General features: G+C 36.7%; 1 protein-coding gene across 2 annotated transcripts in view; it reads right to left on the bottom strand.

Annotated features, from left to right (window-relative positions):
* The window catches only part of gsk3ba (glycogen synthase kinase 3 beta-a), a 56818-nt gene extending 42813 nt beyond the window's left edge, over positions 1 to 14005 (bottom strand). The window contains exon 1 of one of the 2 annotated variants that reach the window (XM_084122596.1): positions 13114 to 14005. In XM_084122596.1, the coding sequence (XP_083978722.1) occupies positions 13114 to 13201 (88 nt within the window). In that variant the 5' untranslated portion in view covers positions 13202 to 14005. The remainder of the gene's footprint in view (positions 1 to 13113) is intronic. The other variant, XM_084122597.1, reaches the window with a different exon arrangement.
* Positions 14006 to 16018: the final 2013 nt, after the last annotated feature.

Genomic DNA, 16018 nt, shown 5'->3' with positions numbered 1-16018 from the left:
CCCTGAGCAGATAAGAGAGAAACATGTCAGAATGGAAATGATCAGGTAAGTGGAACGCAGACTCTGCCCTTTAATAAGACGCAGATAAAGTAACACACTGCTGTACCTCGGGAATAAGAAGTCTAACTCAAGACCTGTGCTGCAGCTTAACATCATTAAGTGTTCTTACCATCAGGAAGGGTTGGAGAAGATATATTTTTTAACTGCATTTCAATAAAGGTAAAAGTGACTCATATGGTAGCTAATCTATACTCTTAAAAAAAAAAAAAATTGCCGTAATGCCATAGAAGAGCCATTTTTGGTTTCCCCAAAGAACCTTTAGCGAACATTTCTTAAAAGAACCATTTTTTAAATTAATATTCTAAAGACCCTTTTTCCACTATAAAGAGACTTTTGTGCAATAGAAAGGTTCCATGAATGTTAAAGGTTCTTCATAGAACCATAGATACCAATAAAAACCTTTATTTTTAAGAGTGTAGAGTCGTTTTTGAAACAGTAGTCCGCTTCAATGAAATCTATAAACAAATAGTAGTTAACTACAATGAAACTACATAAGCATGCGATAGCCTAGCTTGAGAAATACATAATCAGATGATTAAGATGATATAATTTATTTTTACAATTAGAGCAGTATTTATCTGGCACAAAAACTGAGGACCTCAGTTAATGGTGAAATGCTGAATGATTTATGTGATTCAAATTAGAGTGCTGTTGGCAATGGAAACAATGACATCTGCAATGCTTAATGTTGCAAAATATAGAATGTAACAGGAGTAAATGTTATGGGCAAAGGCAGGCAGCCAAAGATATATATTATATATTATATATTATATATATATATATATATGCACTGTAAATTGTGAAGATGGGCCAACACTTCAATAGTAACTCTGCATAAACTTTATTGTAATATGAGCCTCACTATGCCTTGCCTTGTATGTTAAATTCATAGAAAAATTATTGTTAAACCCAAAGTATACCAAAGCATACATGATTTTTTCTAACCGTGCACACTCTGTACGCTCAGGTCGTACATGTGCATTGAATTTTGTGCATTGAACGGTTGGAAATTTTTTGTAGGGGGGTTTCCCCCTCTGTAAAATTGCGTTCCCCTCGGTTGAAATCTACAGATACAACTCTAGTTTAAAAGAATACAAAGGCACGCTTATCTGTCATAACTTTTTGAGAAAAATAGTGCAGACACTGGACAAAGATGAAACTTTCTAGTGTGCATGTATCGAGCGCAAGTGTCAATCAAATGCAGTATACTTTGAAAGGCTATGTGTTCGGCTGTACGTGTATGCTAAACGTTTGTGTCAAAACTGAAGTATACATTGGCCTTTATAGCTGTTAAGATTGCCTTGGCAAATAAAACTTTAGCATCAAATATTACCTTTGTGTATTTAACTCAAAATTGAATTTGAGTAATGTCTTTTGTGCGACATAAGCTAAAGCAGATGACTTCACCAAACAAATGATAACCAATCATACTCATCACTGTTGCATCTATTCCTTGTTTTTCCATTCATCTTTGTATGCCTGTCCAGTGTTTCGTAACAGAAAAATGTATTCCACCTCCTACACAGTCTTTATTTATTTTTTTCATTTTACAAAGGAAATTGCAAAGATCTCAAAATGGGTACCAATGTTTTCAAGTCATTCAGGGAATTGTGTGTGGGGGAAGTGAGAGAGAGAAAAAGAAAATGTGTGGAATGTACTGGCCCATAATTTGGGTTGCTGCAGAAAATCTGTGCTGGAAATGCAGACTTTATCAACTGGTCCATCTCAGTGAGAAAAAAAAAAAACGTCCTACCCTCCATTTTAACATGGATCTTCACATACCCAACACATTTAGGCCAATGCGAAGAGATAGCTCAGCTAAACATGAGGATGTTCCTATGACCTCATGCCAAACGTGAAGAGTTATGGCGTGTACAGAGATAACAAAGGCTAAAAGGACAACAGGCATGTACATCCGAGCACTTCCCGTGTAGCTACTGAGATCAAGCAGACATCACTGAAGTGCCACTTTCAGGAAACCCCAGTCAAAAACTATGACCAGTTACAAAAAAAAAAGCCAAAATCCAGATGTAAAGCTAGCAAAACATAATACAATAATACTTAATACTGCTTCACTATACTAAGTCCTCTAAAACTGCATTTCACAGAAACATATTGACTTTGGACAGGCCAATCTATGCAATAATTAGGTTTCTAAACGCAACAGATGTTGCTCTATGATTTCATTCCTCCATAGAGCCCTGAAGCACTCACACTTTATTGACTTTTGGGAAACATATTTTGTGATAAGACTAAAAAATCAATGATAAGAACATCAATGATGAGAAAAAAACATCTCACTTCTCTTTAACCAGAAATGTATGATCAAAGTCAGATCATTTCTTGACGTCCTTTTTTTTTTAATCTCCAGGCAGCAGTAGGAGCCGTTTCATCTTTGTATATACACGACAGTCAGCATTACTAAAAACCTGGACTTGCACAAAGACTTTATCTTACCAGAAAATTCAATGACAGATCCCTGGCATAGTAACTTGCACTCAGTACATTCAACTCTCATCCAATTCTGTTCCATCACCAGCCATTCATGCGTGGCATAAATTAGTGTCATCTCTGACGATCTAGCTCAGCTGGGATCAAACACATACTACACTCTTATTGCAGACCGCAAATTTGCTCTAAAGCTGCTGTTTTCTACTGATAATCATGTCATTTCAATCCTATTTTCTTTTTTTCATGAAAAACAAAAATGGAGATGTACACTATTTGTGGTAGGTAACAATCTATTTGAGTTTTTGGATGAAGTCTCTTATGCTCACCAAGGCTGTATTTATTTGATCAAAAATACAGTAAAAAAAATATTTTCACCATTTAAATGAAATATTTTCTGTTTTAATCTATCACAGCCATAAACATAAGTTGTGTTCCAAAATTGAAGTTGGTTCTTTAAAACAGAGCTTTCAATAAATTTTGTTTGGGCGCAGTACCAAATGTTTCCACTAGATTAAATTTGTTTCCAATATATTTCCAATGCAGTGGAAATGTCAAGAGTCTGACTATTTTTTTTTTTCAGGACCATTTAACCTTTTTGAATCATCTGCATGATTTTCATTTATTCTAAAATAAAACATCACAAACGTTCCTACCATGTTAAATTCTAAATAAACCAAAATGTAAAAAATTTCTGTCAAAAGAGTTCAAAAGGTGACTAGTGTATACTATATAAGTGTTGAACTGGGATTATAGCTATCCCAAGTTTCATTTCTTCTTATTTACAGTTCAAGCAGGAATCGAGGTGTTCAACAAACATTAAAACAGGTTGTCCTAAACTCTCAGTTGGGTCGGGAACTGAATGTGACCAAGATTTAAATTCTGTTGCTATTAGAATGCTCAAAAGCAATAAATTATCCATCAAGTTTAGAATCACCCAATTACTGTATATCTGTCTGTCAAATCTCTAGCTAATAGGTCTTTCAGTAAATGCACTTGACCTGTGAGGTGATATTATGCAATAGCTGTTCTGCACACAATGCACACTAGAGTTGTTTTTTGAACTTAAGACATGTCATCTTGATGGTCTTATCACTGAGACCCTACAACTGCCTGGAAATGAAGGCTATCTGGTCATCAACACCGTTAACATGTCTCTGGTAAAAGTACACAGTACTGTTTCATCACATGACCTACATCATTTGCATTCAAATCTTGCCATTTCATCACTTGTGCCGACTTTTATCTCACAAAACATGTTATAAGAAAAGCATTTCAAGCTTGAATGGCATTTTTTAAACATTGTTCATAAATTGAAATTAACAAACCATGTGGAATGAGAACGCGTGTAGAGAATAATCAATATAGAGTACATACTATGTACTCTGATTAGTGAGCCACACCCTGGAGCTGCTTATGGCTCCCTCTTCCCCCTTTTCTTCTCAGCTCCCATCCCCCAACTCTCTCTGTACTCAAGGTATAGGAAAGTGGTGAGGGGCCCCTGGATGAAGATTTCGCCTGAAAGGCTCTGATCCTTAGCAGGTGGCTTTTACTTTGGCTAAAAGGGCATATTTGTGGAGTAAATCTGTTACAGAAAGTTACAGCTATGCTAACTGTACAAATTCCATAAATGTTTTGTGAATCAGATAAAACTTCTGGTTTCAAAGAATCAACAGCCCCTTTCACACAGTAATCCCAATAAATTACCGTAAAATTACCAGAATGACCACCGGTAAATACACAAATATGCTGTTCAACAGTGTTCTGGCTTTTTACCGTTAAAGAGACCATTCACACATGAAATACCGGTAAATTCTGTGATGTCAGACTTCAAACATTATCTTAAAAAGATCATTTATAATAAACGCTGCGCCTTTAGTTTCACTATCTGTTCAATTTGACAACATTTTAGACTTCTGCATGACCGGTGTGAAGGGGATGATCACACAGAATGCGTATTTGCTCTTAAAAACACGAGACGTGCATAATAGTGTACAACTGCAGAGTCAAAGCACAGGGTTTCGAGCACGACACGCTGGAAAAGCTGTGAGATGTGGCATAATACTCAAAGACGTCCCTCTAGCTCAGTGGTTCTCAACTCCAGTCCTCTGCATCCACTGCTCTGCACATTTCTCCCTTATTTAACGCACCTGATTCAGATCATCAGCTGATTAGGAGAGAGCTCCATGAACTGAACTGAGTGTGTCAGATAAGAGACATACAAAATGTACCACTGCTGTACATTTTGTATGTCTCTTATCTGACACACTCAGTTCAGTTCATGGAGCTCTCTCCTAATCAGCTGATGATCTGAATCAGGTGCGTTAAATAAGGGAGAAATGTGCAGAGCAGTGGATGCAGAGGACTGGAGTTGAGAACCACTGAGCTACCCACCCACCCACTGGTCTAAACCTAACCTTACCCATAATTAATCCCTAAAATCAGAGATAAATGATAGGTGAATAACACTAATGTAGAAGCACCTGACCCAGGTTGTAAGGCTAAACTTGACATAAACTGTAAACTTGTCCCTCAAATCTGATTGGCAGTTTGAAATGTTGTTCCAGGATCAACAAAGATGTTGATCCAGGAACATGTTGTACTTGGTGAAATCACGTTCACCGTGAAAGGGGCTGGGATAGTGATTCATTTGTTTTATCACACAAATGTTCCTGGATGTCTCCATGTGGTGTGTGTGTATATATATATATATATATATATATATATATATATATATATATATATATATATATATATATATATATATATATATAGTACTTAAATACTGCTTTTTACTACTTTATATGTGTTGTATGGGTGTTCATTCTTTCTTTAGTTCTTACATTGAACATTTTAGAATCAACTTCACTACAATGGCTGCTTGCGTAGACCATGGGTTATCTGAAGAAAAAAGGCACCAAAAGACAATTAACAAACACTCAACTTTATGCTGTAAAAATGAATGTTGTGTCCATTTACACAAGAATATGGTCGGTGTGCTGGCTTTTAAATGCTAAACAAGGATCTCATTGTCCCTGGACAGCTGCCTTTTCCGGAAAACAAACTGAGAAGAGGGGGTTGGGGAGGCGGTCTGAAGAATCACACGTCCCACTTCAAAACCAGCTGCTACGACCGACCACTAATGCAGTCTCCTCAGATCAACTGCCAAGTCACACACGTGTGCACGCTTGTAAACGAGACAAGCCATGAGCAAATCTCTTCATGTGCAAGAGCACAACACATACCAAGTTTTGCGAAGAGGTGGCCTCAATGGAAATTCAAATATGAAGAAGTCATTGTATTTTGTGTGTGTGCAGAAAGGCACACAAAAACTCTTACTGGTCTGAACCTACCTTGAAATATATCCTACCATATCATCATCGCAGCCTAAAGTACTGCCACGTCCATCTTTTTGAAGAACACACCCTTCTCCTCTCCCTAGGTAATATCTGACTCAAGGGTTTCCTTCTTCCAAACTACCACTATAATTCATTGTCAATGAGTGAATCATTTGGTTTCAGTGTATCTGTCCAAACAGAAACCCTGTTTAAAACCTGTTGGAGCATGTCTGTTGAGACTGACAGCAGATGTGTGACGACATCATTGCTGGCATGAGGCGTCTGGCTTTTCTCATCCTCAAGATCTGTGCTGAATGGAATTCACTCTTATATCTGTTACTAAGGTGACAACGTCACACATCAATAGACTTTCCTCAGATTAGACCCAACAACAAAACAAAAAACATGGATCTACAACAGCACCTGCTAAGATTTTAGGTTGAGTCACTAACCTAAATAGGAATTAACAGAAGGCTAATAACAGCACGAGTAGTATGCGAATTATTAGCATGATTGATTGTTGACCAAGAACTTAACAGAAGGAATAAATAAGAGATGAAAAAGTGTGAGACTGCATATCTGTAAAGTAGCATTAACTCTCAGCATTTTCCCTCTTTGCCTTTGAGCAGTCTGTAAAAACGGTCCTGGGGGAGCCTGGTATTTTTTGACTCGCTCTCCTCTCCTGATACAACGCTCAGCAGAATTTACCAAGAGGGAACTCATTTAATCTTAAACAATCCTGCAAAGACTGGGAATTAGTTCAACAGTGAGAATGAATCTCTGAGTGTAGTAATTGCAACAACGAGTAATACCTCAACCAAAATACAGTTAGTGTACAAGGAACAGCTGAGAGGAATTTCTAGTTTCCTTAGTTTTCTTACTGTTACATGGAGTAGTAATGGTAGGGTTTAATTCCATTTCAGACCAGCCAGTTCAAGTCAACTGAGAGATAAACTCGATTACATTGTGCCTAAGAACCCCTTATCAAACATTGTCATTTCCAAATTCACTTGTAGAATTTGATTGATTTAGGTTTGTTTTATTTTACTTTATAGTATACAATTTTACAAACATCCATTTATCAGTTATCAGACATCGCAGTTTATCTGTATACCTGTCTTGGCCACATTCTTAATCAGAATTATTAAGGCAGAAACTATACTTTTTTACAGTATGCGACCTATAATGTTTTAACAGGATATGCATGTGGATTGTTGAGCTCACGCCATAATGTATGGAGCACTTATGCTGGATCTAATGTTAGTTCTTTGTTCGTCCGAGGGAGTAAACCAGTGAAATGCGCTATTTTCGGGTGATTGACAGTGGGCCTCAGGAAGTTTACTGCAGTTCCCTTTGATGGCACGCCATTCATTCAGAGAAGCCACAGTTCTCACAGTTTATTTGATTAACTTACCCTTTGTCTAACACATCACAGGATGCCTTGTCTCTCAATCTCATGAAACCATCAACAGGAAGTAACTGTGCCATACAGTCTTATCTCTACCAAGTATGATGTGGGGAAACTTTACAGTGCAAATGTCAAAAAACAAATATGAGTGGTTACGCAAGGCTAAAGTAAATGGTCTAAAGAACAAGGTACAGTTCAGTTCAGTACCTTAATTGAAAGTTAAATTGCTCTCTTTTTGAAATGTCAAGTCTTTGTCGTAAACATCAGATTGTGGAAAACCTAATATAGGATTTCTATTTAATTAGTAAGACCACGTTATTCCAGCTTTCACGCAACCAAAATGTATTATAATTCTTCTGTTAACAGGCCCCATTAAAAGGTTTGTCATACACAATTTTCTTCACAGTGCGATCCTATTTCCTTTTAAAACAGGAAGTAAGGACATAAATAGGCATATCAAAAGGCTTGAATTTATTTTTTTATAACCAACAGCCTTTTTATTTGCTAATCTTATGCAGGTGATAATAAGATGAGGGTCATTCTCATGCTTGTCCAAAATTCAGAACGTTTAACTGTAAACAAGCCAGACGAATATAAAATCAACTCCAATTTCAATAATGTCCAAGCTCTATGTGTGCCTTTTCTTCTAACATTCTGCTAATAATCATAAAATACCAATACAAAGTGCCACCCACAGAAAAAAAAAAAAAAAAAACGAACAGTTAATTTTTGCCAATACTTTCAAAAGCTGTTAAGAGCACTGAGGGGGTAAAAATTGACCAACCTAATGCGTATAAGACATGGACCAGAATTTTTTATTTTATGAGGTCTTTAAGTCAATTTGTCTCTTGAATCATTTATACATGCTGAGAAAATGGCCAATATTTGGCAAATTTGTTTAAGAAAAAAAATATTGTTGGTGCCGGCGCATTGATGCCTTCAGCCCATCAGTTACTGTTGAATGCTACTTGTGATTACAAAAGAAGGTATGGATGTACACATGCAAAGATACAAGGAGTTGTGCTGAGGGTGCAGGAAAGCTTCCACAGACACATCCACAGAAGCTGACAGAGGCAGATGATAATGGAGCGGGGTGAAAGGTGACACCCGCCTTACCAAATCCACAGAGAGAGAAAGACACAGCGTTTTGCTGCTGGACGGAGCTTTGGACAGCAAAAAAATCAGCTCAGATTATTGAACTGCACAAATCTGATCAACTGGGTGAATGAAGATCTTCTTGAAGATCCTGAAGATCTTAGATGATGAACTACATGTGCAGCACAGAATGAGAACGAAAAATAAAGAGGAAAAAGGCCAAAAGAAAAATCATGTGCTGAAAGTCTGGCTAGATTTGTTCATTGAACTTTATAAGGTAGTCTATTCTTTGATTTCATTCCTTAAAGTGACCCTATTATGCTTTTTTTGAATATGCATGCAGTGTGAAATAGCTGTTTGTGAATGTTATAGGTTTGCAAAGTTATAAAGATCAAAGAGAAAGACAAATAAAGTTATTGTCTCCTAAAAGAAAGAACCGATTCTGAACTGCTGAAATGAGTCGTCAAAAACTTCCTGTTACATACCTACGTAATAATGTAACACATTTGCATAATGCCAGCCTATGGTCTTCACTGGCTGACGGCGAAACAATGTCTACTTTGACCCGCCCTGCAAATCCACTTTGCATGCATTTCAAAAGGATGAGGACTAGCGCTGAAACTGATATGAGAAAAACGACGCCATCGTTGCTGTTCGTATTACTGTGTATCAAGTAGGGCTGTCACTTTACGTTCGAAAATCGATTGCACAATCGATCGGACCAACCAACGCAAGTTTCGAAAACGAAAATAGGTAATCGATTTTAACAGTCTTTTCTCGGAGCGCGTCCAGCTCGTCACGATACGCCCGCAGCGAACGCACATCACACAGCAACTGCAGGCTCTGACAAACACACATAACAGCAAATTATACTTCTGCATAATGTTTCTCTTTTACTACAAAACTGTGAATTCTGCCGGTATTCAGACAGTCTCATGCAAACGGATACAGATTTGGGCTACGGTCTACAATCGCCTACGTAGGCGAAATTTGTTTGACATTTCTAATCGTAAACACAGCCATGTTGAAGACTGCAGTAATGTTTTTCATTGATGTTATGGCAATCCACTCTGCTTATTGTTTTTCGAGAATGTTGTACTCCTGTTTGTCATTGTGCACGAATCTTCACGCCAATAAATAATTCAGGAATATTTGCTGACTTGTGCGTGTCTCAAGCGCCCTCTTTACGTTCGTCCTAATGCCTGTTAGTTGTCCGTGGATTTGCCCATATTTGGCGTTTAATATGGAAACGTCTTTAGACATGGAAAATCGATTTTACAATCGATTCAATGAACACTTATGTCTCAAAAATCGAACAGGATTTTTTCACAAAAGTGACAGCCCTAGTATCAAGCACTGCGGATATTCACATATGGTAATAGGCGTTTTGTTTCCGACTCGTGCTCTAAGCAGTAGACCAATCACAAGAGACTGAGCCATCTGACCAATCAGAGCAGAGTAGACCAATCACAACAGACTGGGCCATCTGACCAATCAGAGCAGAGTAGACCAATCACAACAGACTGGGCCATCTGACCAATCAGAGCAGAGTAGCTCTCGGAAAGGAGGGGTTTGGAGAGACTGAATCTTCGAATGAACCGTTCTCAGACTCTTCGAGAAACAAGGTGATGTGCAATGTATATTATGAGAAAATGAAAGTGTTTGTGACCTTGGTTGCATGTAAACCTATTGTAGGAGACATCCAAAACAAAATAAGGAATCTTTAAAATAGCCTAATAGGGACATTTTTAATTCAGTGTAAAATGCCGTTTCATTTTTCCAAGTGAAACAGGATTTTCTTCAACACACAAAAAAAAAAATGCAGAATGGAACTTGATTTTATCCATCAGGAATTGATTGGATCAGGAAAAGTAGGTGCTGCATACTAGAAAAAAGCCAAGTGGTTTGAGGGGAGGAGTTGAAAAGAGTGACGTCAGCTGAGAGGTAAAGACGTTTTACTGGCATAGCACATAATTAGATTTTGATAAAAGATTGCCTAGACAAATGGAATGGAATAATATTTATCAAATGACTCTTTTCAAAATAAGATAAGGAGCATGCATTTAGAAAGTGAATAGGGTCTATTTTGACTTCATGTTAACTTTAAGTGAACAATACTACATTATATCCCAAAATAACTCACTATTGTCACACTGTGAATGAACAAATACTGTAAGAAAACATTAGGCTGCACATATAGCTCTAAACAAGTCTGAATGGGCACATTCCTATCTCTATTAATATGACAGAAGAGGGGACAAAAAAGCATCTGTCTGAAAACAGATGGCACAGCTGTAGTGCCACAACAACAGCATCCATCATATTAAGGTTGCAATGGCTGTTGAGGTAAACTAAAATTAGCTATTTATAGGTTACTGATGATTCCTGCTTGTGAATATTTTTGGGTCAAGAGTGTAGTTAAGGTGGTATAGGATAAACCACTACTAAATTCAAACCAGATTCAAAAAGAAAACCTCCAGTGCGGTCAACCCGGACACTTTAAGGCACTTTTATCGAAGCATTTCATGCAATTACTGTCAGTTTATAGATAAAAACAAATATATAAACAGTATAAAAGTTCAAGCAAGGAGGGTAATGGAACTAAGTGAGCTGGGTCAAAAAAGCTAAATAAACACTCTTGAGATCAAGTTTGTAACAAAGTTGTGTCTAAATGGCCACATGATCAGAAGGTCCCACAACCCTTTCTGAGTTTTATTTTCAAATAGGTAAGGGTTACTCTTTTAAACTAACTAGTTTTTGTTACCAGTACTTATTTAATTATTAGAAAGTAATCTAATAATGACTAGTAACTTGTTTACCCGTTTCATTAGTAACTATTCATTAGATACGGCTACTTATTTCAATTATAGCTAATATGTATTCAGTTAGTAACTGGTATGTATTCTTTAGTTCTTCTTTTTTGGTACTTGTCACTATCCCAAATTTTAGCCACTGAATTTTATGAAGATCTGAGGTTCACTTTTCTACGATTTACCCGACTATTAAGTATTTAATTTGTTGCTAGCACCCATTTCAGATTTACTATTAACTACATATTAAATATTAGGGGTGGGCAAAATATTAGTAGACATGATAAATTAGAAATGTGTCAACCGGTAACGATTATAGTCTCTATAGTGGTTACATTCACATGATGTAGCAGTGTTGCGTCATTATGAAAGTGTACAATTTGTATGGGTTTTTAAGCCTTGCCAGTTTTTTCATTTATGAACATTCACGCGCAATAAGCCGTGAAAGAGAATTCAATTCAGTACTCACACCCTGTCAGCATCTGAATTACACAAAAAATATGTCAAATAAATATATTTACATCAATTCATGTAAACCCAGTCGGTGTCTTAAATAATCGTAAAAAGTAAACAAAATCATATACGTGTCAATATATTGGATCCGTGCATTAATCGCTGCTCTTGACTGAATAGCTTTTGTAGCTTTAATTAGAAAAACAATTCAAACAGTGAAGACTATGCAGTTTTCTTTTTACATTTGATTACTTTATTCAGTTTCTCTGATATTTCTGATAGACCAATCTGTTTACATGCATATTTTTATATTGTTTTTTTTTTTTTATTTGTCCTATTGCTAGTAATTAGTTTCTTTGTTCTTATTTGATTACTGACTGTTGTCCTCAGTTGTAAAAACTTTATTTCAAGCACACACTATACAATTATATTGTTATATTGTTATTGTGAAATAAAATAAGTGTTATCGTGATATATTCTGATCATATTGCCTATACCCCAATTAAGCAGCAGCACCTACTTTTAGTTCCTTGTAACTATTTAAATCTAGTATCTTTATAGCATTTATAATACTAATTTAAATAGACATTAGTATTTTTATTTTTTTATTTTACTTGTACTTCAAGGCTACTAGTAACATATTATTAGTAAGATAAAAATCTAACTATAAAGCAGCAATTCTGACTAGTCATCATTACATATCACAACATCAGGGATAGTTACTAGTCTCATAATACAAGTATAACACGTAGCAATAAAGCTGGGTGCCAGCAACAACTGGAATACACAGTAGTCGGAGGCGAATATTTAATATTGAACCACAGATTCAATAACGAAATTTACAATTTGTTACAAAGAACACAAAGGCATAAGTACTAGTATGTAATAAAAATCTAATTAAATAGACAGCCTACAACTGAAAAAGAAACTAGTCATTATTAGATTACTCAATCTATAGTAATTGAAAAATAGGTAGGCTACAAGATACAAAATATGTGTGTATATATATATATATATATATATATAACCTAGTACTACTTTCAGAAAAGATGTGCTAGGTAATTTTAAGGAATAAATTGTATTACAGCTATAATTGTCAGAGGACTAACTAGCCCATGGCAGGCAGATTACATTTTGATGAGTTCATCTCCAGGCTGATTCAGCACTGATTCAGTCTCCTGTAATGTCAAGACCTTCCTTGCAATAAAACGCACAGAAAGAGTTCACTCGCCACCCACCTGCACTGAATCAGTGCCAGTCATGGCAGGGCCCTGGTATATGTTCAGCTGTGGAAAAAAGCACGCTGGCACATTTAAAATGGGGCACGTCATATTTCACCCAAAGGTGACACTTGAAGGCACTTAAACCTCAGCTCATGTGCCTGACTGTGCACAGATGCGCCATTCTCGGTTATTAAAGCGAGCAGGTACGGTCAACAGCACGAGAACCCTCGACCAAAGCACTAAAAGCAGATTTCCCGGTGTCCGAAAATGATACTTACTGCTGACTTTCATGCTGCCGAAAGCCGAGGGCTGCGGCACGGGCTTGCAGCTCTCGGCGAAGGAGGTGGTTCTAGGCCGACCGGACATTTTCCAATCCGAAATCCCACGCGTCTCTCAGAGTAATATACGCTTGTTTGTCTTGGACGAATCCGTTTCGACCCACGGCAACCAGTTTATCTCCCACTTAAATAATGAGGAAAAATGGGCGAAAGCCACTCTCGACTGTCCGGGGTTCCTTCGCTATGGTTTTTCTTCAGTGAGCTCTCAACCGTCTCGCTTTCAGAACATTTTCCACCGGGTCGTTTTTTCTTTGACTGTTACTATAATCTTCCGTGATGAAACCTCGGATAAATTCGGTCATGAATGAAGGTGCTCATGAAATTGGCCTTTTCCCAGTTTCCCTCGAACCCCACCGATCCTTGTCTCTCACTCTCTCTCTCTGACTGGAACAGAGATTTACACAAAGAACATAGTCCGTATTCCCTAATATACCCTCAAATCGCTGAGAAACTGGAGTGGTTTTTCATCACCCTGCAGTATTTTTCATATACTGAGGTGGAGACTCAACGATCCAGTAGCACCAGCCATGGCGGCTTCCTTGCTCTAACCAACGAAACGAATGAGAATTTTCCAATTGCCCAATTTCAAGACTGCTATCCTCGGCCGTTCCGACCCACTTAACTCCATGCACACGGACGACGGAATAAGAAATCCAATATACACACAGATAGTTCAAGAAACGAGCCAAAAAGTGCGGTTCCTATACGAAACGGTGATCAGAATCCCCACGGTAATTCAGAAATTTCCTTTTTTTATTTCTTCTCCGTCGGTCTGTGCTCGTTCTCTTTGTCACTCCGACCGATTAACGTAAACTACGTAATGTGCGCAATGGTGGTAATGGAGTTGAACGGGAGCACAGACGGGGTTACGCCACATCGCGGCGTCAAGAATCGGAAACTGTGAACGCGCAAGAAGGCCTGGGGAGGTCTGAGTCAGCCAATCCAACGCCTTTCTTTGTAGATGGGCGGAGCAAAGGCGAGCTTCTCCGCCAATCGAATGGTTTTGTCCGCAGAACACATGGCGTAATTTGCCAATCTGTCAGAGTTCTGCAGCCATGGATGACGCGCGGAAGTCGAAAGTGGGCGGGCGCGTGGGAAGACTGATTGTAAAATCGTCCAATAAGCGTAACCGAGGAAAGGAAATAGTCCAATCCTGAAGAAGCATCAAAGGCGTAAAAGTAACCAAGCCGCACTGTTGCTAGTCAGCTGAGCTCCTGTGATCTATCTGTCCTGATGCTTTGCCATTGGTACAGTGTCATTTACAAATCACTCATGTTTTCCACAGATTTTTGAATAATTATGTAATTAGGTTGTCTGGCTGGAATTAAAGAGACAAAATTATTTCATTTGAGGGTGTCAACCTACAGGTAATTTTCATATTTTGGAATTTGGAATTTTAATCAAATGTGTTTCTTGATTATTATTATTTTTTAAACACAATAGAATGTTTTAGAATTCAAACAAACCAACTGAAACCACAAAACATCACAAAGCTTTTTTTAAAAATATTACAAAATAAACCATGCAAATTGATATAAAAATTATTATGAATTAAAAGAAGTCTTTACTCAGAAAAGCATCTTTTATTTGAAAGATTTAGATTAAAGAAAGGAAAACAATGAAGAAACACTTATCATTTGTCTTAAACTGCCAATTTAAGGACAGGGCAAAATTCACTGTGATTATTAACCCTGTGATGCATGTAGCCTATTTGTTAAAATCTTAATTAAAATAAAAAACATAGGCTATATATTTTCATCAGTGTTATTTTAATATTATTTATATAGCCTACTATTAGCATGTTTATATTTTATTATTATATTTTCAGTTTAAGTTTTAGTCATCTTGTGATTTTCATTAGATTTTTAAAATATTTTATCTTAAATGTATTTATTTCAGTTTTAGTAATTTTACTACTTATTTTATTTCAGTAGGTTTCCAAAGCAACATTTCTGATTTATGTTTTAAAAATTTCATCTAATATCTTATTTTATTTAAGCTTTATTTTATTTAACAACTATTCTGAGTAGTTGTTGTTTTAGTTATCAATAACAGCACTGATCTTAATGTTTTAGAGGTTTTTTACACTTCAAAACAGGAACACAATGATTCAATATCTAATATGGATCATTTCAAATGATTCATTCTGAGAGAGTTTTGCATCTGGTCATCATCAAAGGGTTTAAATGGACCTTTATGTTCACTTAATTGTGAAATTGTGATTAAAAAACGTTAAAAATTAATTACAATAATTTCCATCTTAAAAAAAGAGTGAGTTTAACTTTCATACAATATATTAAGGGAATACAGCACATGATGGGATCATGAAAATGTGCTTCAAAGGAAGAATGACCCTAATATATTTTACAACAATATTTTACAATTCTCCAAAGCAAACAAGTGATTTGCATCCAAGTTATGTCAATATTGTCAGGTCAGCATGACTTTTAGATTACTTTTGACCTAACTCGTTTTCTACATTGATTTGAATTGGATAATCTTGTACCATATTGTGTCACTATGAATTTGTCCTGGAAGTATCTCACATATGAAGGCACATATTCTCGTACTTTCATAGTGCACATTCAATTTGATGAACAAAAGGCTGATATACACGACTTTTGCTCAGATTTTAATAGTCGTGTAGTGTATTCTTAACTTGTCATGTTGGAGTTTTCTTTTCACCAGTGTATTTTTTGACCTGTGACGTATACTGTCATTAATTGTGAAAGCAATGTAACGGGGCTGTTGTTGAATAAGTTCTCTGCCCCTTTTTGTTTTACTTTTTGAATCGGACTGCTTTTAAATGCATTAGGAATGTTTTCAGACATTGTTCATTTGACAC

The sequence above is a fragment of the Abramis brama genome (assembly GCF_963993115.1).
Source record: "Abramis brama genome assembly, chromosome: 8".
In the NCBI taxonomy this organism is placed as follows: domain Eukaryota; kingdom Metazoa; phylum Chordata; class Actinopteri; order Cypriniformes; family Leuciscidae; genus Abramis; species Abramis brama.
This window is presented reverse-complemented; position numbering and strand designations above follow the sequence as displayed.